This window comes from Ostrea edulis, chromosome 3 (assembly GCF_947568905.1).
Source record: "Ostrea edulis chromosome 3, xbOstEdul1.1, whole genome shotgun sequence".
Lineage (NCBI taxonomy): Eukaryota > Metazoa > Mollusca > Bivalvia > Ostreida > Ostreidae > Ostrea > Ostrea edulis.
In genome coordinates this window covers 22,609,635-22,637,285 of record NC_079166.1, presented here as the reverse complement: position 1 = coordinate 22,637,285, position 27,651 = coordinate 22,609,635, and the positions used below count along the sequence as shown (strand labels likewise).

Here is a 27,651-nt window from a genome sequence, read left to right as displayed (position 1 = left end):
TTAATATCCTCAAGACTGTTAACAAAGTTTAAATATACATTTTGAAAAAAGGCTGATGGCAAAGATGTGAGGGATGTTGCTTTAGAGTTACAGATTAACGAAATTCCAACATGGTTATTTCGATATCATGCAGATCAAGGCTTGCTTAATCCCCTCAAGCCAGATTGATGCATTATCAGTACATGCACAGAGATTGCCTTTAAATCAGCAGGACTTTTATTCTGTTTTCTAACACTTTATAGTTAATATATATCAATTTCGTTTTCAGCTCTCAAATCTTTTAAAATCAAACTTCGAAAACACGGCTCTTTTTTGGGGTTCAAAGGACTGCATTCCAGTGCCTGTCCTTCTCTCTATAGAAAGATATTTCGGATAAGATTACTGACGTGAAATTTAATTTAGTGGAAAACAGCAGCTGTTATATTTAAACAAAATTCGTCCTATCACCTAATAAACTAGAGGATGATCTGTTTTCTCGAAATGAATTCTGAGAAAATGTTTGGCTTGGGGTACTGACACGTACATTTCATACAGAGGACCAACAGAATGAAGAGTAACCAGATGAAATTAACCTTGAAATGCACAGGAAATAAAACATTACTGAGATAATTTACGTACAAATTCTGTGGATCTTTATAACTACGGCAATCCAAATAAAAAAAGGCCTACATCTTCTGGATTTGATTATCAAGGCCCAACACAAAATTTAATGATCACATTTTACCATTCATCTTTTGAAAAAAAAATATCATTGATACAAGATAACGTCTCCACTACATAAACCAGCTTAAAGGATGTCAGAATCTGATTCTGCATCCAAAACATCTAGCTTCTCTGATCAAATATTGATGATACCTTATCAGTGAACCAAAAAGGAAGAGAGATTTTCAGTGCCGATTATGCCCCTATCCTACAAGACTGTGAATTAAAACATGTTCAGGGAGGTTTTGTTTCAGTGCAGGGCCACTCTCTGTGTGGACAGATAAAAGCAAAGGGGTTACAAAGGTCACTGAAGATCACTGAAAATGCACTGCTTCAACCCTTTGATGAAATACTCCATTTTAACAACTAATAAAAGAGAGACAACTCCTGGATGAAAATAACAATATGCAACTTTCATATCGTATACAGTGTACTAACAGTACATTCAACCTGTGCACCACCCCCTTTCTCTTTGTTCAGATAAATGGCTTAAACAACTTGTGTGTACAGCAAGAAACTTCCAAATTCAAGAAAAGTGATGAATTTTTCAACACTAACTTCAGATCTGAAGAGTATTTTGAACTTTTACATCCCATGCATGAAATTTTCTATACTACTGATCCGTCTGTCATTAACACCGCACAATTTCTTCTAATGTCACTGCAAAATAATCAGGAAAAACATGCCTGATTCTTAAAAGTGCAAAAAACGTAGACTTACATTTGTAGTGAGTTGTGTGGTCAGCGTCACCACCTTCTCTTGTGCGGACTCCAGTTCTCGCCGTAGTTTACGAATCTTTAGAAGAAATAAATGTTTCCTATCAAGTGAATTACAAACCCAGCAGAGAGAAGAGAGAAATATCGTCTGCAACAATTTTCTATTTAATTTTCTCCCTTATCTTACACAAAGTTAGATATCCTCAGAAGTTTTTTTTGTTTGATTCTTGTCTTTCGAAAACTGTCTTAAACTTTTCGAAGCCCACAGGCTAGGCTAGCGGTAAATTTGCAAACCAGGAGGGAGAAATGATAGACTGCAAGGAGCACATAACATCTTTGCCAGCAGATAAGAGAAGAGAAATATTTTCAATACATATTTCTCTCTTCTTTTCTCAAAAATATTTGACAGAATAAAAGATTTTTCTGCATCTGATCATCGCTGGCTGATGGCCAAAGTCAACCTTTCACTGCATCACAGTTTATTATATTACACACTTTTCTCTGATTCACTATCATTAAAATTTATTTTGCATTGAAATATGCACTGCAGTCTAAGTGAGAAAATAGATAACCGATAAATCCAGCCAAAAGGTGAGTTTTATAAATAAAAAATTAATCATCCACCTGACATTTTTGTGATTGCCACTTGCCAAGTTGCCTATCAAGATCAAATTACTTTTCTGCTGAGAATTTTTTTTTATAAAAAAGGTGTAAAATTTTGAACTTGAATAAATTCAGAGAAAAATGCAAAACTCTTTATACATGTAGTTCTAATTCTGATGCATGTTTTCTGTGAATGCAATTATTTTGGTAAATTTGAAAGCTGATCGATTACATCACCAATCAGATCATTTGCAGATCAATAAGTTTTGAATAGTCATGGACTTCTTTGGTTTGAAAATCCTTCACCTGACTGATCCGTAAAGCATAATAATTCAGAACAACTTTCTTATAAATAAATCAAAACAGCTCATAAAAGGTGACTAAAAACCACACTGAATTGCTCAATTTAATTCACATCACTCACCTCATGCTGGTGTTTTTCTTCTGCCTGCAAAGAAAAGAGGGATAAAAATGAATACATAATGATCACATTTTTACAACCACCTGTTTTTATGAAGTGTATTTGTATGCCAATTCATGTACAGGGCATTACTAAAGCAACTGATATCATAAATTGGAATAACAATTCAAATGCTAGCATTTGGAGTAGATTCAAGAATGTTGGTTTAATCAAGGAACTATGTCAAATATGATTTATGTACATATATTTCCGTTTAATTTTTTTTTTTTATTATTATTTAAGACATCTCACCGTGGAATATATGGAGGAGGTACAAGATGCCAGAGACAGGTTTGAGCCATGTACTGAAACAAATAAAAGCAACACAATGAGAGATAACTCTATAGTTACATGATCAGTAAAAATTGGGAGTTACTTCCCTTGCACTGATAAACTATCGTATTAGGCAACTCCAGAAGAATTGCATGCACATGGATGTCAGTTATGCAAAGTAACAATGATTGTTCAAGAGATTTATGATCATGAATGGATGAATGATTGTAACATGGAGATTGTAATGTAGACTACGTAATGATGGAGCCATGATGTACAGCCGCTGGGGAGGATTATGCAGCAGAATTCATGATAGCTATTGATCCATCAAAGTGGATGAATCTCATGTTGGAGGAGTAACATGAGGGTGATATTACCCAGGGCGATATTACCGCCACTGGAAGGTCAGAAAAGTTCAGGATGATGTCTCCAGAGAGGGAGTATGAAAACCACACAGAGGACTCGAGCATTTATATGATCTGCCTGATTGATGAGAAAATGTGTCAAAAGCAAAACAATAACAAAACTAGGCTTTCAAAATATAAAGTTTCATGCAATGTCACATCTCGAAATCATTTAGTTCCATGACATTAAATTTAGCAGCAGCAAACAGTGATGACCCATTGATACAGAGGTAGGTTTCTTGAAATTTCACACACATAGTACCCAAGAAAGAGATGACCATGCACAATGCAAGTCTGATCAATGACCCCTCCCCCAACTAAAATTTGACATCCATACAAACATGCATGCAAAACTTTAAAAATTCAAACGTGTAGAAAACCAAAAGTGGAGGATGTACCTTTTTCATGAAGATAGAAAAATATCACATACAATTAATGATTGATTTTTGTAAAAGAAATTTTAAATAAAATGCTGCTGCTTATCATTCTATATTTACAAAGAAGATTCAACCAATAGTCTAGCCTGTATATATACTTGGATAAAGAAGGAGTTGCCTGACTCATTTTATCTCAATCTCAAGACAGAGAAAATTTGGATTGACTCACAGCTTCCATCTTCGTCCTTGTTGATCTTGGAGAGAGAAAGGCTACCATAGGGAGGCAGACTGGACTGAGTACTGGATCGTACCATGTTCTGGTTCAAACTGGCAGGGCTGGCATAACCACCACCCATAGATCCACCACCAAAAGCAGTCATAGGATATGTAAAGCGAGAGGAATGCGAGCTATTGCTAGGAGTGGGGGAGGAAGGAGGAGGGGGACTTGGAAGCTGAGAGAAAGAGTTGGTGCGTGTGAGGTGTTCACCATGCTGAGTTGAAGCATAGATCGAATCAGACTGGGTGGACTTGAGACTGTTTGAACGCGTCAGTCCCACATTGTTCATTCCATGGGCGAGAATGCGAGCACTGGCATCACTGAGCGCTCGAGCTTGCTGTATCTGAGCCTGAATACTCGAGGCATGCGAGGATATGGAATCCATGCTTTCAGCCTCTGACATATGCATAGGGACATTGCCATTTGTATTTTTAAGCCATATTCCCTGGCCTGAGGCAGAATTACGGGGACTTCCATATTCCATAGCCACATAATTTCCCGGTGTGCCATTTTGTGGCATGTTTGGAAGAGATTGAGAATACATATTGGGTCTCCCCATTTCATTTTTTCCGTAAGTAGCATGGGGATTGGAAATGATAGTATTATTGCACAGAGAGGTATTTTCACCCTGTGAGGGCGTTCGGGTGAGACTGGTTTTGCTGCCACATTTTTTCTGTGTATTCCTACCCAGAGTGTTGGATTTATAAAGTTCCTCAGGAGGAGAAATATTGTTACCATTTGTCTTTGCACCATTAATTCCCTTTTTCTTTCTCTCCAGCGTCGCACTAGTAAACAGGTCCTCTGTCCTCTGGGGTGGTGCTCGTAGTGATGCGGCACTACCCGGCCTGGGAATTCCGGAGGGATTCATTTCCCCTTGTTTGAGGCCATTGTCATTCATCACACCATGTTTGGCCAAGCGACTGCCAACTGTTGAACTCTTCGAGCACGATCCCCCCGAACCGTTGCTTTTTGTGCTGCCAGCAGATCCGGTGCTCGTGTTGCTGAGAGGACGGCGATATCCAAACCCGCCCTGCCCCATAGATCCTCCTCCCTGCTGAACACGTCTCATACTGGCCTCCATTAAGTGGGACTGCTCAGTATTTGTTTCCGAGTCCTTCTTGTTAGATAAACTGTTTGTGGAGTATGTGTTGGATTTATTTGGATCGACGTAATCAGCACTATGTGTTCGGTAGTGGTGAATGTCTGGTTGACTTGTATTAGAAAGTTTTCTCAATTGTCCTTGCACAGGTGAATTCCATTGCATTGGGGAAGCATGGCTATAACCATTGAACAAGTAAGCATAGTCTGCAGGGTCACTACTCAGCAGGCGGTTAGTCTGGGGAAGAGAATACTTCCTCCAGCCGGACATTGGACTTGCATCACTGCTGTAATCGGCTCCCATGAAAGCACTGGTTCCCAGATTTGGGACACGTTTGCCGTGCATCTGTCCTGGGTATCCATTCGGAATGCCTTTGGGATTTGGGGTGCGTTTGATGCTGTTGTAGGGATTATTCTGATCACTTTGCCCTGAGCCACCAGTCAGATTTCCATCGTCTGTGCTGATTTCATTAATTGTATCACTGATGTCACCACTGCTAATGGAACTGCTGTCATCAAAACTGAAAATAGAAATATGATAAACAATTAGCATGGATTACAAAATCAACCTGCAGTACATCCACATAAAAAGCTGTAAGCTGGGACAATGTTTATGAAGTGGGTTTAAGTTTTCATGGTTATATTCTGTTTCATTGTATTTGTAGTCTTTCAGCATACACTGTATATTTCAGGTCTCCTGTCTAATTAGTCATTATCAGAGGATGTATAAATCTGGGATTAACACAAAGTGATTTATTGACCTACTATTATATAACTTCCCTCTTCAATAATTTAATATCATGACTTGAATGTATTACAATACATGTAATTCATTTTTCAAGGACTACAAAAACTTCACTTCAATCTTTTTTTTTTGCATGCTTTGAAGGTATACAAAATATCTAATGCATGAGGGTAGTTGCCAATTTCTATAAAACATCCAATATTTCAATTATTACAAATAACTGTGGGAATACATACTGTATGCCAATTCAACTTCATTTTTCAAAGGAAAATGTTGCATTTGACAAATAACAGACGGACAAACCAACAGGAAAACATAATATACATCCTCTAATCTTCCATCTTGAGGGCATAAAATCATATGAAAATGCTCAAAATTACCCACTTGCTTTTCTCTTATTGGCAATATTGCTTTTATCAGGGAAAGGCTTTACGGTCTCACGACTGCAGCATGTTTTTTTTGTTTTTTTTTTGGTATTCATATGGTGTATCTAAATTTAGGCACAAGTTCCTCATCTAATACACAATATCCTGCTCTGGACCATTATACTGCAGGACATTGATCCTTTCAAGTAATCAATCTTTTTATAGTCGATAATATAATACAAGTACTGTACTTAACCCATTTTGGGGGCAATGATGTTGGAATAAAAACAAACACCAAGAGAGGAGAAAGAAATCCCCCAAACATTTTAACAGACCATTTTTCTGATCTCCTAATCTTACAAGATTACAATGAACACAAGTTTCATGGGCTTGAAAACCAAGCATACCCTACTGATGATGTCAAGCTGTCGCCACTGATCATTTTCTATAAAGTCAAAGTGTCCACTGTCGCCAATCCAGGAATATCTGTCCAGGTCTGATAACAATCAAACCTATCCTCTATAATCTTCCGCAACACAAAGAAAATCCCATCCACAACTCAAACAGAAGTCGTTATCCTCAACAATAATGGAGGGAGCACTAGACTCGATGTTGACACATAAAGCTGTCATATCAGGAGCAAACGGCTAAATTTGATCAAACCAAGTAAGAGCTTCAAGACTGGGTGATAAGATAACATTATAATAATCTAGTCGAGATCTCCAAAAAAAATTAAAATATCAACTTTGAACAGTATTTATGCAAGGTTTAAAAAGTCCTGAAAGGTACAGTGACCCAAATCTTACAATTTGTGTCACCCATTCATTCAAGTTCATGTCTGATTGGTTTTGTCAAAATAAAGATGCCTGGGTGTTGTTGTCTAGGGAGAGGTTTTTTTTACTGGAGGATAATTACTCTCATCAAATTCTCCTTTTCACAATAAATTTAAAACCGATTAAAAGTTGTTGGATATTTAAAATGTGTCTGTAAGCTTTGATTTATAATCCTGCCGACATTTGAGGTGTGAAATTCATTTTTCCAAGCGATTTCTTCTGAATATGAAGTGGTAAATAGATGTACTTGACATATCAATGAAATCTAAATCCATTGAAAACTTCTGCATGCAATATTCTTAACCGTAATAGGATCAATTCTACTAAAGATACTGAGGTCATCTGCACCATACAGTCTCTATCACACCTATCTGCCTCTGATATTAACAGGGTTCAAATCACAATTTTCTCTGTACGTAATTACAAAACTTCTGCAATATTGACATTTAAAAAAAATATAAATTACAAGGTAGAAGTATATCATTCTCATTCTAAATCTGCCAGTGTTGAGTTCGGCTCAGTAAATAAGCACTTTGCCAGACTCTTTATTTGTGTGTCAGCTATAATTGTACAGAAAGTGATCAATACTGAGAGATTGGAGTGTGATGTGTGAGTCATTCCCAAGGTTAGACAACTCTAAAGGATGTCCTGAAAGAATCATCGGAAGGTCAACACGTGTATTAATTGTTTTTAATTTTTTCTTCTTTTTCTTCTCTTCCTTTGAGGGGTGAGGGTGCAAGATCCAAGGCTTGGGCTGAAGTTTACCTTTGTCACATTTCTTGACTTCAGCATGGCTATATAATTATGCAAAGCTGATATTTATGGAGACTACAGAAGCTGATAGACAGGATTCAATGTTCTAGAACTTGTGCGAAACAGGGTATACAGCTCGGATTAATCTTGTACAGACTCAAAGAACATAACAGAGTGTATCTCATGCACTGACCAAAGACAAAAATTAGTAGCAGGATGGGAAAAGTTTTGGCTGGACTTGGACGTACTGGACCGCAGCGACCCACATCTATACACCACCAAATACGCTGCTGCATAGACGGTTACCCACAGCCCATTGTAAAAAATACAACCCTGAAAAGCCTCAGATTCTTCATGACGACCAGAGGTCACAGCAAATATTGAATATGATTGGGATTTACTAAACAGGCTGATCATTTTAATATTTCCTATAAAAATCACAATTCTTTGATAATAAAACCAATCATGCTATATTTGAAATATATATTTTATTCAGTGATTTTCTTTGGACCCAGCTATCAAGTCTGCAACTGATGCCTCTCTGAATATATTATATCTACATGCAGTATCTAACTCAGGAAACTCGAAAAAAGTTAGTTATGTCAAATGCTTATCTACAATTATAGAAACGCCTCACGATGAAGTGGTACACAAATGACTGCTTTTGTAGAACATTGCTTGGGGACTTTTAGAAAAAAATACATAAAACAGACATAAAGTTTTAGGATGGAAATTGTTCCCAATAGATTAATTATAAGCCTTTATAGACTATATACCAACCCTGCAAGTCTGGACTAAATTTCAGTAGACAAGCACATTGTGTCATTGGCTTGGCCTGCATGATTTTCTGAAGTACACTTAGGTTAGCAGATGTTTGTTTCAAAGTGAATGGATACTTGGGAAAATCTTTCTTGTGTCCAATTTCAGCTTTAAATTTTGTTTGTTTTCATTAAATTGCCGGTAAATTGATGACATTGAAGCAGTTTGAGCTACAAGCATCACACTGAAGTATAATTAAGCTAATGACATTTTCCCTTGCAAATGACCAATATCCTTTAGAATTCACTTTTTCTCAATATCCAGGTGTGATTGTGTAAAATGGAACAACAAAGGAGAATTAAGCTGACTTTGCAAGACAGAGGAAATACAAGGCAGGGGATTCAAACATTCTGCGGATGTACGGGTAGCCTCGATCTATATGGTGCACAGTGCAATTTCAAGCAATGGTTGTATGCATGTAATTAAGGCTGAAATTGGACGTAGAAAAAAGGCACACCAAACAATGCAGTTTATGACAAAGCATTTCTAACATCTGCACTACATGTCAGCCATGGATTAAATGAAAGGAAATAAAAGGTTTTCATTGAATTTGGTTAATAAAACAGCCCTCAAAGGAATATACATTTGAAAATTGATCGACAGTGCATTACATGATGCTCCATTCATCCCGCTAAATGACAAAACAAAAATATCAAGTGTCATCAGATCTCAACAAAACGGAGACACCCCCACAGACAAATAAGTATTTATCCCAAACTGAAGGTGTTCAGAAACCAAGGTTTACTTTGATGCATCCTCACCATGAGGACTTGAGCAGAAGATCCCAAGTCTCCAGATGCAGTAATACAATAGCCTTGTGCCTGTCAAATGCATTTATCAATTAGGTGAATTGTTGTTCCTGGGATTTGCTGTTGGGGAGAGACATATTGTCTTATGTCATAACTGTCAGGCCCAGGGACCTGCATCTGAAGTTTTGTCAGATATAGCCTTAATTCATACATAGCTGTTCCTGGGAGATTGAGGGTGACCCATGGCAGCTGGGAAATAATGAATGAAATATTGTTATAATGGACTTCATTTCTATTTCTTATCATTTTCTCATTTGTTATATCCTTTGGTATGGAATTCGAATGTTATCATTGGTCAGCTGAGACGAGGAACAAGGTCTGCTGTGGATTGTCCATTACACCCAATATACCGCTTTCATCCCCCCTCCCCACCTCTCTCTTAACCCTCCATCTGGTCAAATACTGCTGTTCTTCATTGTATTTTCCGTAACGTATCATTACTGCAGAGGAGATTTAAAGCTTGCACAGTAGATGCACATCCATGTAAATCAAATTCATCCTGCTGGATGACTGGCACCCAAACACCAGGGAATTAAAACCTGACAATTTTGGCAACCAAACCCCCATACATCACAGGATATTGTACAACTGCAAATTAACTCTCATGAACATGCGTAAAAGACGTAATAATAAGCAGCTTAAATTTGGAATCAATATCTTTACATGCAAAGCTTGTATTTTCAGTATTTTTTTTTTCTGTCTCTTCGACCTGAGTCAATAAATATGATTTGATTGGGAAGACCCCATGAAACACTGGCAGAATTCTGATAAATTCATCATTAAGGAAAATACCAGTAGGCCAAAGAGTCAGGTAGATTGAGTAACTGTCACACCACAGAACAAAATTCCAATGCCCAACTATTATTGGCAAAAGAAGATGAGTCATGGATTCCCTGTGTTGGCTTCAAACTTGGAACCATCTTTCAAATAGGATAATTGATTTACCATGTGATATAATGATGCAAAAAATATTATTATCAGTCAACCAGATAATAGAAAATTTCAGCAAAAAATGCAAACATCAATAGCATTCAATTTGCAAGATATCAAGAAATTCAATAACTATCTTCAAAGAGCACATATTATTATTATTTTTTTTTACACTTTCTTTCTCACCCGTGTTAAGCATCATACTAATAACACAGAAACTCATTAATACAGTATTAACGAGCATTTAATGAAATTCAAATATATATATATATATATGCTCATTATCAGAAACACCTAATTAAAGGTCAATATTGATGTACAAGAATAATCAAAATTTCAAACCTATCTCTAATTAACAGGTACATACCCGTTTCAAAATGAAGAAACCTTCCACCTGACAATGAATGAAGCTTCATGTGGAAAATATTTTCCAAGACACCACAAACAAGATTACTGCTGCCAGTGTCCAGAGGAAAGGTCACTCCCAATTATCGCTACTTGTGCAAATGCCAACCAATGATACCATGGTGCTAATACTACACAAATCTATTGTCAAACGCAGCAACCTATTATACAACATGACTTTATGTAAGATGACCAGATGAACACAATACCATTCAGAAATGTATCACTATTCAGCCCAAGAGTAAACTTTAACGATCATCTAAATATGACTATAGACCCCGGCCCAAGAGTAAACTTTAACGATAATCTAAATATGACTATAGACCCCGTGTTTCTGAACAGTTATCCTTAGTTTACCCGAGGATCCCAAAAGACGCTAGGTTTTGAATGCTTACCCTGACGATGAGGAAGTAGTCCAGTAAATCACATTAAGCTGTGATTGAATATGTTGCTGGAGTTCAGCTCTGGTTAGAATTTGATGATTAGACTTGACCAAAGAAGGTGGTTCATTTCGCTTTGCAGGGCTAGCCGTCTTTGGGGTTAAATTCTTGTTTTCATCACTTTCCTCTGTAGGAATCGCAGGAAGAGGTCTGTTTCTGATGCTCTGGTGCTCAATGATAGCCCTGGTTTGAATTTTCTTTGGCACTGGCCCCAGTCCTTGGTGTTTTGGCTTGGTCACTTGTTCCTGTGTTGACCTGTCCTGATACGCTTGGGTCAGTTGCTGTGCAGTTGTCCTGATATGGGAGGCGGCGTGGTCCTCCTGTTTGAACAGTGAATGTGGCTTCTCCTGAGCGGCTTCACCCTGAATGCTGACTGCACCACCCTGGTTACTGCTGGGAATTGTGCTTGATGTCTGCTGATGTCCCTGAGTGCGCCGAGGGGAATCAAAGGAGGTTCTCAAAAAAGCTCCGTTTGTTCTCATGGTGTTTCAGATTGTACACAAACAAAGGAACAAGCCCTGTGCGGATACTGTCTGAGAACCTCTCAAAATCAATTATATCACAAAACGCACTGGCCAGACTTTCTCATCTCTTCTGCTCCCCGGGCTCTTACACATGCAGGTGAACTAGTTATTACCTAGACATGCATCAGCACTCTCAAGAGTTAAACAGAATTGCATCTCCACTCATCCTTTAGTTTTGATACCGATTTTGTCACACTACATGTGCAAATGATTACTTTCTCTTTCCAAAAGCACAAACTGTTCAATCTCAAAAACCTACCAGCATGCGATCATCAGTCACATAAGCTTAATGCTCCTTGATCATTTCAAAGTCTCTGTAACATTTTGCTCATTGATTTTTTTTACCCTTCGTTCACACCATGAATATGAACGATGTGGTGTTTTGAGTCTCTCAGTTAGAGCGCATCCTGATACTCAGCGTCATCAATCCATAACACACGAGTTAATCCACGGAGGAGTCAAACTCCAACCAACTTGTGCTGATTTTTTTTTTAAAATGTTTAATTCACAATATTTGCAGTTCCTACCATTATTGATCAGAGAGAATCCCATTAAAACCAATAAATGGTATGATTCATGCAAAAAAATCCAGTTTCACTTTTTTCAAGCATTTAAAATAATGACAAGAAATTGATATTCTTCTTCTATTACAGCAAAACACTTCACAGAAAAAAAAATATCCACGATATTTTAAGAACACTATTACGTATTCCTTGGACTAAACATCTCTAGGGGAAACACACTACATCCCCTCAGAGCTGTCGGAATAAAGTCTTATTCGTTGGTACTGGTTAAATTGAGGCTGCTCAATCCAGAATCAATATGACTCAAAGCGCCTATGCATGTGGCATTTTCCCCCTTAATCAGTACAGGAATTATTCACTTCAAATAAACGTTTGTTCCTTGAGATTTTTCTCCCTCCGATTCCAAGAACCTTTTTTTTTAAATCCCTAAGTATCAATAATTAACCATTCTCAATGTGCTCCTCACTAAAAATATTGATCAAAATTATTACGGCCACAGGGTGAACAGTACTATCCATTAATTACTTCCCCCCCCAAAAAAATATCTTCAACCCTTCAAGATCTTCCATTCGTAACAAGAAATCCATGTTTGTTTGTTTTTTTAGGCATTACAAAATGACTTCTGAAATCCCACTTCATGGCAATTGAGATTTGCTAAGCGTTAATAAAACATGGATACATAATTGGGAGGTTTTTTTTATATGAAATGTCAATTTACTGCAGCAGTTATTGAAATGTGTGATTTTCTTGTGTTCTATATTTCCTGTATTTAAAGTTATATTAACTTTGAAGTGAGAATCTTGCCTGCAATTTCACACTCATTAGATTCATAAGATTACATCACAAAAAGTCAATTTAATTCACAAGATTGTTGGCGGGGACCATCTTTTGCTAATTCTTTACAATTGCTATTCATTGAGGTAGTTCAGATTATTTTGTCCCTGGGGGTTAAAAATTTGCAAGTGTGAAAGTAACTAAAAATGTCCACCCTCCCTAAAAATTAATAATTTCAAAATGGTCATCAAAAATTACGATGAACACATTGCAATATGATAGATGGTTTTCCATTGCTTTAATATTTGCCAAAAGAATGCAAAGAGAGAGCAAGTCTTAATTCTAACAAGGTACTGATCGAAATCATCCATTTGTGAAACAAAACATCGTAAGTCACCCATCCATTACAGACATCCGAAATCTCCAAACACAAACCCCATCCGGCTCAGCATTCATCCTGAACATGTTGCATAATTTGTCTCTCTTTTTTTTAAAACTCTAATTTAATGGATGTATTTGACGACTGTGAGTCATACCGGAGAATTGTCTTTGTCAAGTCTTGGACACATAAACAACTCAAAAAGAAAAATAGTTCAGATCAATTTAGAAAAGACAGCAAATCCCAGTCCCAGACTTATTTATTGGTGAATCCTCGAGCAATCAATGATGTTATTTCACCACAATCAATTACCCCTAGTAGAAGAAAGGCCTATCCGGATGAAAAGAGATTTGTCAACTGGCACCATTCTTCTTAATATACATCGTATTTGATGTTAATTACTATTTTAATTTTTGACAATCATACATTATTAAATAATACTTAATGAGAAATAACATTGTGCCACGTAATCTAGAGCACATATAGTGTTCTTTGTCTAATTTCATTGTTTTCAAGTCTAATTTCATTGTTTTCGATTGAGTCTATATATAACTTAAAAAGCTTTTGATTTTCTTGTTGACCTAATTATATCTACTAAACTGGTTCTACTCCAAAGACATTTTCTGTAAAATAGGCTGTCCCGTTCCTTCAGCCTCTGACCATCCCTGAGATTATATGCTAAACCCTCTCCAATGACCATCATCAGAGAAACAAGATTCCGCCTGAAACCTGTGTATACTATTTGATAGATTCGCCTGAAACCTGTGAGTACTATCTGATATATTCCTTGTGATAGACGCCTGAAACCTGTGAGTACTATTTGATAGATTCCTTGTGATAGACAAGTGCACTGATCCAACATAAACGATTCTGAATCCATCAAAGTATACAAAGAATCTATTTAGAGTTTAACATGGTGCTGTTGACCAGCAAGATGGCTTGAGGCCAAATTCTGAAAATAGCTTCAGGAGAGAGAGAGAGAGAGAGAGAGAGAGAGAGAGAGAGAGAGAGAGAGATCACTGCACAGTAACTGTAAGATAACCGACTACATGACATTTTGTGATGCATCCTTTAAATAGCAAATAAGTTAAAGAAACTAATATTTCTTTAGCTTGGTCCCAATGACCTCAGCGCTATTGTTATGTATCACAGATACACCTTTACATCTGCTCATCCAATTCTTTGCAGGCAGTAGGAAGACATTAAAGAGAATATCCCTCCTTCTTTCCTCTGCTCCAACAATAAATGCACAAATTTTATCTTCTGAACAAACTAGGGGGTGTTTAACAAATCATCTTGCACAACTTTCATGTTTGATAGTTAATTTGCTGACTTTCCTTTAGGACCCCACCAGATGATTTTCATTGGCTTTCAACGCATTTAGCTTTGATGGTAAATGTCTTAACTGAATTACTGATTACGAAATTTCATTAAATGTTGATATTTCATATATATATCACAGTACATAAAAAATTGTGCAGAGCATCACCAGCATGAAGTTATAATCTTGGCTGTTTTCAAGCAAGTTCATTAAATTATGCCAAAAGCACCCACACAGGTAACCAATTACATTCCTTCTCCTTAAAGGAGCACAGACACAATTTGAGCTGCAAATTTGTTAAATTTCATTTTTCCATTTTAATGTTTACGTTTTACTTATAGGCATTATAACTAAGGTTAGTGTTGAAAAATCGAAAAAAATTCATAATCAATAATCGGTCATAATCGGAAGAACTGTATCGATCAATGATCGATATAATTGGTATTTACATGTTGTTAATAAATGTTTATTATTTTGGGGTTTTTATGGATATGTGCAGTATACACACTAACTGGTTTCATTGAATTCCGAATTTTTAATGTGGAGTACACTCTGACTCTCCTCCGCACATGTCACGATATAAAAGCGGGATTAACAGTCAGATGAATCTTTGATTAGATATTAATTAGTGTACAGGCGACAATCGATTATGAAAAATGGAATTGATAGTCAGAATCGAAGAGCCAAAAACGATCGACAATCGATTGTCCGTGACAATTGTTTCATCACTAACTACGGTATTTCTAATGGTCAGCAAAATACATAGGTTAAATATACTAAACAAAGTTTCATTCAAAGTAGATTTTTTTTCAATTTACAAGTCAATTCTAAACACAGTTAAGTTAATTTAGCAAGTCAAACCACTGAACTGTAGATCACAGGTTCAAGTCCAGCAAGGGTTTTAAATTTTTTCAAATTGCTTTCTACTAAAACTGTCAATTTCAAAATATTGTACATATCCTCCACTTTTCATCCATATCAAATTTCTCTGGTGTAGCATATACCTCCTTAAAAATGTTCAGCTCAAATCGTGTCCATGCCCCTTTAAAATCAAATAGCTAACCTGAATTACATTCCATTAACCTTAAAATCAAATAGGTAATCTGAATCATATTCCACTCTCCTTAAAATCAAAGGCCTCTGTTACAGTTTCAGTTTGGTTTTCGGGGGGGGTCTGAGAAAGAGGCATGCATTATGCATACAGAACAATCAACTTCGCAGTGGATTTGTTTTCCAATTTACAATCTGATTCAGTCTTGTGGGATTTCTGTCTTCAGCGATTCAACATAGAATCTCACATATGAGCTATCAATTATCAAATTGATAGATTGCCTGCCGTTTTACAATTAAAGAAAACAATATATAGTTGCCTAAAAAATACATTGGTTTTTCAGTTATCAACACTTCCAAATGTTTTTGTTTTTCACAGTAAACCTGCATGGCTTACCAAATTGGCACGATCTGGAGAAAGCAAGCAATTAGCAGTTCATTTCAATGAAACCAAATCCTTCAATGTGCAAAGCCAAGAAATAGTGCTAGGTTCCTCATCAGGTCTGTTTTTCTTTACAATAACACAGCATAAATAAATACTTCCTTAAGCAGTAAATCAAATCACCCCTTTAATTTCCAGTCTTAAATGACCATGAAATTATTCCTCACTGACCAGTTTCAGAAGCCAGATAAAAATCTAATCCCAAGGAATTGCTAAAAGAAGTTCCGAGTTGTTTTTCATCTGAGCACCCAGTGTCTGAGAAATATATTTAATGATCAAAAGCTTGTTTCTGTTAACCTGGAGGTATTTCTGAACTGTTGAAAAGGCAAATGGCACCACATATACACATACCTGTGAACTCAATCAACCAACTTGTAAAGAATTAACTTCAGAATCTCTGGTACTATTCCAAGACTTCTGGTTTGCGTTTATTCCAAATACCAATGGTTCGATCTGTGTTTCAGACATGAGATGCTATTGAAGTAAATATCCTAATGGGATAAATCATTAACAAGACTTTTCAAAAATGACTACAAGACGACAGACGCATGTTTTAGAACAAAAATCTGTGTACAAGCCAGATGTCACATCCGGCAGTAAGAGGATCATAGCATTGAACACCTAAAACCAGGGCTAGATGACAGAGGTCACAGAGAACATATCAGAACTCTAATCAACTAAGAGAGAGAGAGAGAAATGGAGGTACAGATAGACAGAGTAATGGGCTCTATTATTGTTATGGTTTGGGTATGAAAAGTCCTCACAAGATTAGATGACAAGACAAATGCTATGGAAGATACAAATTAACATCTCAAGTGTTATCAATAAAATGAAGTCCTCTAAAGGAAAATGGACTGAAATAAAGGAAAGCCAATTCCGAGTTTTCATCACAAATAGTACTGCATCTCGGGCATGTGTTATAAGAAGACATAAAATCCCTTAAAATTGAACACCTCGAGTTCTGCTGGTATTTTCATTATATGTGTAGTAGTGTCATCTGGTTTTAATGGCTTTTTCCTTTGTTTCATTCAAATATCAATAACAAAATATTTATCCATTAAATCTTCCTTCGAGTTGTTGCTGTCAATATTAGGCTACTATTCTAATTCACAGAGTAAAATGCATGATCTAACACATGTTTTATTGATGGCTTTTCTTTCCATTGAACAGCCAAAAGTCTCACTGCCGGAGACAGTGACTAAGTTCTGCTGAATGAATCATCCTCCCATCTATTGTTATTGGTTGCTATGTTACCAGCATTCCAGCTCACAATGACACAACAATTAACTCCTCTCTCAAAAAGCCCTACTCTCCACAGAATCTATGTCAACAGTCAAGGCTACAAGAGTTTCCTGCTCTTTATTTTTTCACTTCCAACTATTCTATCAGTTGCGAGAGTTATCTTCCTTGCATCAATATAAGTAACCTGCACCCCCCCCCCCCCAAAAATCCCAACAAAACACCAACTTACTAGTGGACAAGACAAAGACTTTAAATTCACTTTCAAATCCAACAGAGTAGACATAATATAATTATACTTGAACAATAACTTACCTATCGTCATCCAGCAGCCCGCTGCTTTTCTGCATGCACTCCTTAACTGCCTGCATCCCCTCCCTGAATCTCTGCTGCAGACGGCGGGCGTAAAGAGAGGCTCCACCCTCGCTGAGGTAGCCACTGGTCATATCCTCCATCTTGGCTTGATTGTTTTTCAAAATGTCACCATCAGACATGTAACCTGACATATAATCATAAGCATCGTAGTCGGAGCTGTAATCCGTATCGAATCCACTGTTTTGTCCACTAGAGGGTACTTTACGAATTGGTCCAGAGTAGAATTTCCCATGATCAATTAATGGACGATTAACACCCAATCTGCTGGTACTCGCAAAGTAAGCTGGGGTTGGGGTTGCGTAACCTGGGTTATGATAATTTAACACTGGGAGTTTGTTTCCGGGAGATCTGTACCCATGGAGCAATCCAGATGATCCGTACGACATAGCACGAGTAATTGGAGCCATTGGCTTGATATCCAATTTCTCTCCTTCATCATCAACAAAAGTTGTTGTTTTTTCTGAAAATGTGGTTTCTTTTGCATTAGATGTAGTTGAAGTGTCCTTAAAATTGGAATCACCTTTAGAAACTTTCTCAGTTCTCACTTCCGTATCAAAAGTTGTTTCCACTTTTTCACCGTGTCTTGGTTGCACAATAGCCACATTATTTGCAGTTTTATTCAACTGAGAATGCAACACTTTTAATCCTAAATGTGGGGAACTTGTAGCACTACTTCCTTTTTCTGATCCCGAGAACTCGTCCCCACTAGAGGGTTTATAAATCACACTTTCACTGGACGAATGACTCTGGCCACTCTTCCCACTATTGCTGGATGAAGATGGGGTAGAGTCACTATTGTGTCCAGAGGCTGAAGTAGAGGCACTGTTGCTGTCAATGCTCTGATTACTATTATCACGGGGAACACTTCGCGGAGGGGGCTCCGTTTTTGGCAGGGGTGGAGGAAGAGCCCTGTTCAGCATGGATAAGTTTGTCTGTGTGTTTCCATCCGACTTTGTTAATACATTTGAGGGGGTGGCCACAGAACAGGTTGGCTTGACAACATTAATTGTCTGTGAAGATGCAGAAATAATATGATTTAAGTCTGCAGCAGTGCAGCTACCACCGTTTCTGGCCATGTTCTGTGAATTACTATTGACACCTGTTTCATGGTGGTTGGGATGTTGTGTGTTGGAGCTAAGTGGTGTTGGCAGTCTCGTGTTGTTCAGAGGCAGCTGACTGGGTTTTGAACTGTGGCCATCACCCACTCGTTCTAATCTTCCATCTGAGTACTCAACCTCTGTATACCTAGACTTTTCATGATGTTGCATTCTGGGATCTAGCGTCTTGGAGTGAGAGTGGTGGTCCCTTGATTTGGATTGGTCAGGGTATTCCTTACTCTGATGTGCACCATTTTGTAAATGGCTGTTGTTGTGAGATGAAGATGGTAGCGTGGCACACCCAGGAATTTGAGAGTGATGAGTTTGCATAGATCTTGCAGATGGAATATTGCTGGAGGGTGTGGATGGTAATGGCACATTGAATTTTTGAGCACTTCCTGATGAATTGGAGTCTCTAGACTTGCTTCTCTCATCCCTACTACTCTTTAAATCTTCCTTACTACTCTTCACAGACTTGCTACCAGACGAAGGTGCTTTTGGAATGCTACTTGATGGAGTCGGAATACCACTTGACGGACCAGATGACGACTTTGATTTTCCTCCTGATGATGACGAGGACTTGGGAATCAAGCTCCCGATTTTAGAGCCTTTCTGTCCCGATTTGTCATGTTTCTCACTTTTAGCACTACTTTTCTTACTACTAATAGGTAATGTTGATGAATGGGATGATGGTGTAGGAGAAGGTGACCCCCTGTGTTTGGCAGACACGTCTTCAGCAGTGAGAATACATCCTTTCTCCCTCCCCCCATATCCCCCTTTACTGTGGGATTTGGTTTTGGGAGGGAGTTTAGGACTCCCCGAGTCATTTGATGGTGTACTGCTACCACATGTTCCCGGGTCTGTGGAACTCGAGCTCCGTGCGCTGGCCGACGACTGCCGGTCACTCGTCCGGGAGTCCCGGTCACTACTCGAACAGGTGCTTCCTGTGCTTGTTGTGCTCTGTTTTGAGGCACTTTTAGGTAAACTGCTCTTAGTCTTTGATTTGTCTTTGGAGTTGAAGAATTTGAATTTGTCTAACATAGAGTTTTTGTTGGGGGTTGCCGCAGCCTTGTGGGAGGTACTTTTGCTGGAGGCGGAGGAACTCGTGGAGGTGGTGCTACCAGTGCTCACCACTCTCCCTCCTGACTTGTCACCAGTGCGGGGGTGTGCCAAATTCCGACCCCCAGGGATGGGGATTCCTGAGGTAGCTGATGAGCCTGGAGAAGTGGCCCGAAGCGAGGCTGAGGGCACAGGGTTATTGTTGTTGTTTTTGGCACTTATAAATGATGAACCTGAAAAACAAAATGAAGATATTAGATACTGTAAAAATAACATCTATCAAACTACTAACCTGTAAAACAATTCAAAGTTATAAATTATTTTGTCTAAAAGAGGAAATTCAAATTATTTTAAGGTGACATCTAGGTCTACTTCCAACTGCACTCTACAAGAGTTGTCTCTCTTCCAACTCATGCACACACACACACACGCACATATACATATACACACACACTAACAACACCTGAATCCTCATCAGAACTGAAGAAGACTTCATTCTCCAATTCCTCTAAAACCTTCAAATCATCCATTTTTGGTTTGAAAGAACTAGCTCTTATCTTTTACCACAATCACAATTCTCCAAAGACTTTTCAAAAGTGACTGTGTTCTACTAAGTCCTCCGACTTCTGTATGTCAGTCCGTTCTTGTCACGCTCTTGTTAATTTGGAGGTCAGAAAATGCAAGTGCTCCTGGGTTTAAAGCAGCAGTATATGTCTTCTATATTTTTTCCTTGTCTGTCACATGACATATTGTGGTTTGAATATTAGCTTTGATATTTACGGCTTATGCATATTAATAAATATTACAAATACTTTCCTATTGGCATTAAGTAAAATACAAAGCGTAACAGGTTACAGATTTTTTGACCTATATAAATAAGTACCGCTTTTAATATCATGTTTCCGCAGCTTTTTTTTCCACTGTCAACAAATGAAATTTTGCATCTAAGTACACATCAAATGGTACTTGTGTGTACTTGGCAGCAAAATAAAAAAAAAATTTAAAATATTTAATATCAACGGAAGATTCCTTTTGATAGTACACAAAACATTATTCAAAATCTGTGAAATCTCTTTTTCATAGAAAATACACAATAACAGATGCACAGAACCCTATCTTTCTAAGTTAAACGCCCCTACCTGGTTGAGGTAAACGAGAAGGCATCCTGAACAATTGACTCACAGGACACAATTTGCAAGAAATCAAAATAAATCTAAGTTAAATATCTAAAATTGAAATCGCAGGCTTGAGCTTACACCCCTCCATGCAAATGATATGGCCCTGTACAAATGCAAGTTACATTGTACTTAGAGTCCCATACGATAAACACAAATAAAGAAACAAAATGACACATCATTTGACAATGGGCCCAGTAAGCATATTTCCACCGTAACCCGACAATACGGTCGGACACTTGATATTCCTTTAAGGTGCTGCCTATTTCAACATGCTAGTGCAGAAAGTTGATATGATTTTCTTTTTTTTTTCCTCAACTTAATTTTTATTTGTATACATACAAAGATGTTTGCATGGTTGACACAAAAGTTCCCCCAAAACGTCATTGTGGGAGGACTTGCCACTTCCCATACCAGTAAAACTCTCAAATGTCTAGACTTTATAATTTCTGGTCAATTTAAAGATCAGCAGGACGTATGTCCTTCTTTTCTCACAAAGCTCCTTTGGGACATCCATTTTTATTATTTACAGATGGTCTTCCTTTTTCTGTTTGAGATTTGATAAAATCAACATAAAAATAAAACCTCAGAAATTTTGACTCACAACCGAGACTCCTTATTAACCACAACAAAGAGTTTCTTCATACAATACTCAGGTAGTGATACAAAACCGATAGTTCGCACCTCTTTAATAATTATACATTAGCAGTGGCTTCAGGCATCTGGCAGGTTAATATTTATATGGATTAAAGCATCTACATGTTGTAAACAAACATCCTACACTGCCCCTACTCATATGCATTTTCTAGTACTTTGAACACAAGTTTCCTGCACTTCTAGAAATTTGAACAATTTCCAATTATACTTCATACATATATATAACTGGTTTTTCCCACAGAAAGAAAAGAAATAGTACATTGGAAAACCTGACTTACAGTTCATTAATTCAGTATATTGAGGGCATACACAAGTATAACTTCCGAAACCGTTACACCAAGTCATCAATATGCAAGCACTATTAGGGTCAATCATTCCTGTAGTTTTAACATCGAGAACCCACTCAAACATCTTGGCAATATCTACACTTCAAAATAAAGTCACCACTTAAAAAAAAACGAAGTCACGATCTCTCCACAACTGACGGTCATCTTGAGTGACCATTGGGTACATTCCATGACTTTTAACTTTTGTAATTCATGAATTGGGTACCTCCGGTTTGGCCCCATGATGTACTTTTTAGTAATAACTTGTAATTAGACATGATGGCCATGTTCTGTACTGGATGATGTCACATTATGTCATAGACCCATCAACAGTAACCTGCAACAGATCACTACTAGGAGCTAACACGGAGGTGTTCATAATTACCGTAAATACTCCCCTATAAGTCGGATTTTTTGGAGTTAAATTTTGGTCCAAAACTCTATGTCTGACTTATAGGAGTGTCCTAAGAAGATTAGTAATTTTTTTGGACGACGTAAGGTATTTTTTAAACAACAAAAAACATAGGCAAATAAACAAAATAGTAATTGTTTAATTTGTTGAGAATAAAAAGTGAAATATCAATGTCATATCCCAAAATCACACATAAAAGTATTGATATGAAATTGATTTGTTGAGAAAAAATATCAAATATCGGCGCATTTCTCAAAATATTATTTGAAACACAGGTAAAAACATTAGAGCATCGATTTGAAATTGTCAACCGATTCTTGAAAAAAGTAAGACTGCTTAGTCAGACTTATAAATGGGTCAATGGCAATTCTCTCCAAAGTAACCAAAAACTATGCAAACGACTTATAGGCGAACCGACTTATAGTCAAACCGACTTTTAGGCGAACCGACTTATAGGCAAGTATATACGGTATCCGAGTACATGTAAGTTTTGGTTGTAGATTTTCAATGTACAAACTGTGTGTATCTGACATTCACAGTATACACAGGTAACTACGCAATTTGTGGGACTATTAAAAGCATATATATTCACATTTTTATAATGATTATTATTTGATTTGATTAACTATTTTATATGTAGATTCCGCATAAAAATAAGTATTGGTGAGGACAGTGAAATCTTATGTCACAAAATGACGAACAAAAAAATTAACTCACTCCGGTCTCAAGAAGTCCAGCAAGTGCAACAACACATTGCATTTGATTGCCACACAAAGAGATATGACCCTGTACCTATTTCCATTAATATTATATGTCAGACGTATCAAGAAACACTAAACGAGGAGAAAGTGGGGTCTACGCCTCACCTTACACCAAGGGTCCTCTGATGTGTGAAAATGAGAAATGATCCGATGTGTGTGGAGATTATATATGGAAACCATATATACCAGTGTACATTTCAGAGAAATATACAAGTCAAAAGACAAGTATTCGTAGAATGTCTCCCTATATATATCCACTTACAATTATGCTATAATTTCAATCAATTGAAAGAGGGAAATATATGTTCTGAACTTAATGGACTTTTTGATAAGGTTTAAAAATACGCTCAAGTTCCTTTGATGCTTGATGAATTTAATTTCTGTATCAATCAATGATCAGAAATCTTGGTCTGTTACATAATTAACTGTAATTTCCGCAATTTTCGAATTCCTCCCAATCTTCTGAAATTTGGATGTTTCAGTGCAAGTCATAATACTAAAGGGAAAACAATGCAAAGCACAATTTTTTTACTCCTTTTAAGCAAACTGCAAGCTGTCAATCTGAAAGGGGGTGCTACTTTTTTTTTTTTGGGGGGGGATGTGTGTGTGTGTGTGTGTGTGTCTCTTCCCCCTGTGAGTTAAACTTGCACTGCCTACCCCATGACCTTTTCCATGCAGGTTCATTGCCCACATACTTTAAGGTATCTATATCATTTGGGGACTCCAAACCACACAAACTGTTGGACAATAAAATAACACATCTGGATTTTGATTACAACTCATTCCTATCCCATCCCTGTTATGTACCTTACTTTAGTTCAAACTGCTTTATATCCGAGTTCAAAGTTATTTCTCATTGACAAAATTTTCAATAATATCTCAAATACTTGATTAAGAACTAGCTCACCAGTTCCATTTAAAATTGCTGTGGTCTTTCTCATTGGATAATCACATACCTCAAGGGAATTCACTAAACACAGGGAAAATACAATCTGCATACAAAAGATTATCTTAGCTAGTTTTAAAACATTTATTTAGAAGTACAGATCATACATGCTTGGTTAGTGAGATGAGAAGATCTCCCAGGGTAAAGATCTGTACATGTAATTGCACACATTAATTAACAAAAATGCTTTAATTACACTTTCATAATGAGTCCTATCAAAAGCCATCTATAAAAAGAGCTTTATTACTTCATTAATCATTTATGAAGGACATTAATTCCTAGATATCTCTTTAAAATGAATTAATACTAATAGAAAGGTACACACAATCAAAAATGTGACACCTGTATAAAGCAGGTAGACAAATACAATCCCATGCATTGCCTGTTGCAAAGCTCCGTTTTCTACCACAACAGAGCAATTTCCTTGTCAAACTGTGACAGTTGACAAAAACTTTGCAACCTTAGAAGCCTGAGACGGGTCTCATGGGGGCTCCCTGTGATTTTTTTTTAATGAAAATTGGCCCAAAAATTTCTGTTACAATTCTTAGTCAAGTGCATGCCCTGCTTTGGCTATAATTGACGCAAGGTGGTCCGGGCTCATGAAATGATTTCTCTGCAGCCAAAAACTATATTTAACGAACTTACCAAAATATGGTGAATAAATATGCTGCACTCCCGCGTTAATCCACGACATTGCAGTTACAAATGTTTTCAAGCGCACGCATGTAGTAGTTAAGCTTTTTTACAACAGTTTTTCGTAGTATTTTGCCTTCCTGTATGATTTCATTGTTATCATTTCGTGGGGGTTACGAGATCTCGTGACCCTTTCCTTTATTTTCCATTTGTAAATAGTACAGGTTACTCCTATATCTCCGAAACAAAACACAAAACAATTACTAAAAAATTCCAACTACTGTTTCAAGCATAAAATTCAATTTTCACTTTCAGATCCAATTGTTTTGACTGGAGTCTTTTAAAGTCCACAGTAGGGTATGTCCATATTCACGTAAAGTTAACGAAATATGAGATAAAATTGTTGACAATATCCCACAAAGAAATGCATTCAAACCGAATTCCAAACGCTTTGGTCCTCGATTAAATTCAATAATGTATGTACCAAATGAATTAAATGTACCACATATTGTGTAATGATTTCAGGGTATGACATAACTCCTTCTATAAATGACCACCTGGTATAATACAGAAACGTTCTGAAACAACATTATTTCAGTGGAAAAAAAAAAACTTTGGCCAACTTATCTGAAAGAAAACTGAAATGGCAATCAAAAGAATTGAAACCTGAGAATTAAATTTTACAAAGCAACAACATATCTATTTTTCATTAGTAGATATTCAAGGTAACAAAAAGTTTTTCTTACCATTAATTCACCAAGGTACAACAAAAATTATTTTGTTTTATCGCCAATCAATACATTTTGGCTTTGCCACACAAGAAACAAAAAGATTTGTTATCAATCCCTTGTACATATACACAGCGTCTACTGTTGTAAGGCAAGGAATCAATCCAGATACAAGATTAGATGGCAATCACCAGATTTGAGGGATCTTTTAAAACTGGTATAATGATTTCTGCAAACATAAACGTTACTTTATTTTGGCTTTGTTTGTTCCGCTGGAGGATGTAAATTTTTTGTGTCAACCTCCACCAGGAGGTGCTATCTTTATGAGGAAATTGACCAGCACATTGCTGGAACAACATTATCTAGCTTCCTTACATACTGCTTATCAAACTCACTAGTATGCATCTCGGATTCCAATGATCTGATGTCTGTTGTTCCAAAAACTTTCAAGAGTTAACTCCCTTTATACAAAACAGTTGAGAATTTGATTTTGATGTGTTAATGTAACACTGAAGTGTGAAATTAATTAGCATAAAGCTTGTACTTATTCAATTTAAATCCTAACTATAATACCAAAGATATTGCTACAAAAAGTTACCTGAAAGAGCAAACATTTGAAATGCCATTCCTTCCTGCAATCCACTTCTGAGGTTTACATAGTCACACAAAATCAATCAAAATTCCATCCAACCCAAATCGGGCTTCAAACTTGGCAAATCTGATCCTTCTTCAAACATACTTATACTATACTCTCAAGTCATCAAAGCTGATGCAGCTTAGAAAAATCTTTCAATTTCAATGGCTTGATCCATCTTTTTAAATTTTTCACCTTCACTTCATAAAAGTTACTAATTCCTGTGGTTTTTCGATGAACACTTAAAAATTATTTTAACCCAGGCAGCTTTTGTGAGGCTCTGAACATACTCTTGTTCTGTAGATATAGATGATAGTTACATACTCTACAAGGACTATCATGTCTCTATGTAAAAACATGTGATAAAACTCTAATTAACTTTGGCTTACAGCAGATAAGGAATGTCTTTTACTTCTTTGATGTCTGATAACAGGTAGACAACAGTCCATGTTACCTGTTCAGGTGCAAACTTGTTAATATCTACATGGGTAAACAAACAGCTGCAATTAAGAGATCCATACCAGATAAAAATCTTTTGATTCCAAAGTGTTTAAAACTTTCCTACACAGATAAGTATCAGCTGTAGAATTTACCCAGCTGGTTTTGACCTTTGGCTTTTTTCCACATAAAAGCCAGGTGTTGTTGGAGTTAGCATGGCCCAACTGCAGTGAAATTATATATGATATGAAATTTTACCTGGAGTTAGAAAACTGTCAAGGCCAAGCTTCAGTACTTCTGGCCTTGCACTCTGTCACACGAAATTCTTAGCAAAGCAAAATCTATCATTTCCACTTTTCCATTCTAAATTTCTTATCCTAATTCTAGTGGTACATTTTGTGGATATTTTAAATATTTTCAAGGTGGGTGGGGGCAATTTCTACTTGTGGAACAATGAAAATATTTAACAGATAAAAATATTATTTTACTCTTCCTCTACAGGTACAGCTCTGTATAATCAAAATTATGCAGTTAATTAGTTATCCATAAGCTAGCTAGCTTTTACTCACCAAACATCACCCTGAACTCTCAGTTCCAGTCAATATGAAGTCCCTCTGTTTACAAAGCCAAACAATTTACTTGACTAATGTGATGCTCCTGTAATCTAATGGGGAATTAAATAAACTTGGTAGATTTCACATACGTATTACCTAGGGTGGATTAACTGATAAGTGGATCAAGATATAAGAGGGACAGAGGGTAAAGTCACCTGACCGCGATTCATTCACTGAAATCAGCTAGAACATCTCTATGCATGCGCCTCTCGAAAACTTGAATTCAAACTTGAAGCCTACAGGACTGCAATAAAACTGAGAAAGATCCAGAATTTGAGTTTTCGAGAGTCAATTAAGACATCCAGAATGCCAACTGTCTGGTTTTATCATTACACAATAATTTAAACCATACCTGGAAGAACTCTAAATATCACATTTATGTTTAGTGGGCAATATTCTTAGGCTGAAGTAATAATTATTCAGTTGTAATTTTATTTCATGTGTAACATGTTAATATTTCACTGCTTAGAAAATGAAAGTAGAATCCACAAGTAACTATCAGTACATAGCCTTCAACCGTATTTTACCAAAAGT

General features: G+C 36.9%; 1 protein-coding gene across 8 annotated transcripts in view; it reads right to left on the bottom strand.

The window, feature by feature from the left end:
• LOC125673788 (neuron navigator 3-like) overlaps positions 1-27,651 on the bottom strand; it is a 125,379-nt gene that overhangs the window by 31,767 nt on the left and 65,961 nt on the right. For 6 of the 8 annotated variants that reach the window (XM_056157563.1, XM_056157564.1, XM_048910592.2 and 3 more), the window contains 5 exons: positions 17,578-20,026; positions 3,765-5,431; positions 2,734-2,786; positions 2,446-2,469; positions 1,423-1,497 (listed from right to left, as the gene is read on the bottom strand). In XM_056157563.1, coding sequence (XP_056013538.1) covers positions 1,423-1,497; positions 2,446-2,469; positions 2,734-2,786; positions 3,765-5,431; positions 17,578-20,026 — 4,268 coding nt within the window. Of the gene's footprint in view, positions 1-1,422; positions 1,498-2,445; positions 2,470-2,733; positions 2,787-3,764; positions 5,432-17,577; positions 20,027-24,715; positions 25,051-26,029; positions 26,611-27,651 lie in introns of those variants that run through there. The other 2 variants (XM_048910598.2, XM_048910597.2) reach the window with 2 other exon arrangements.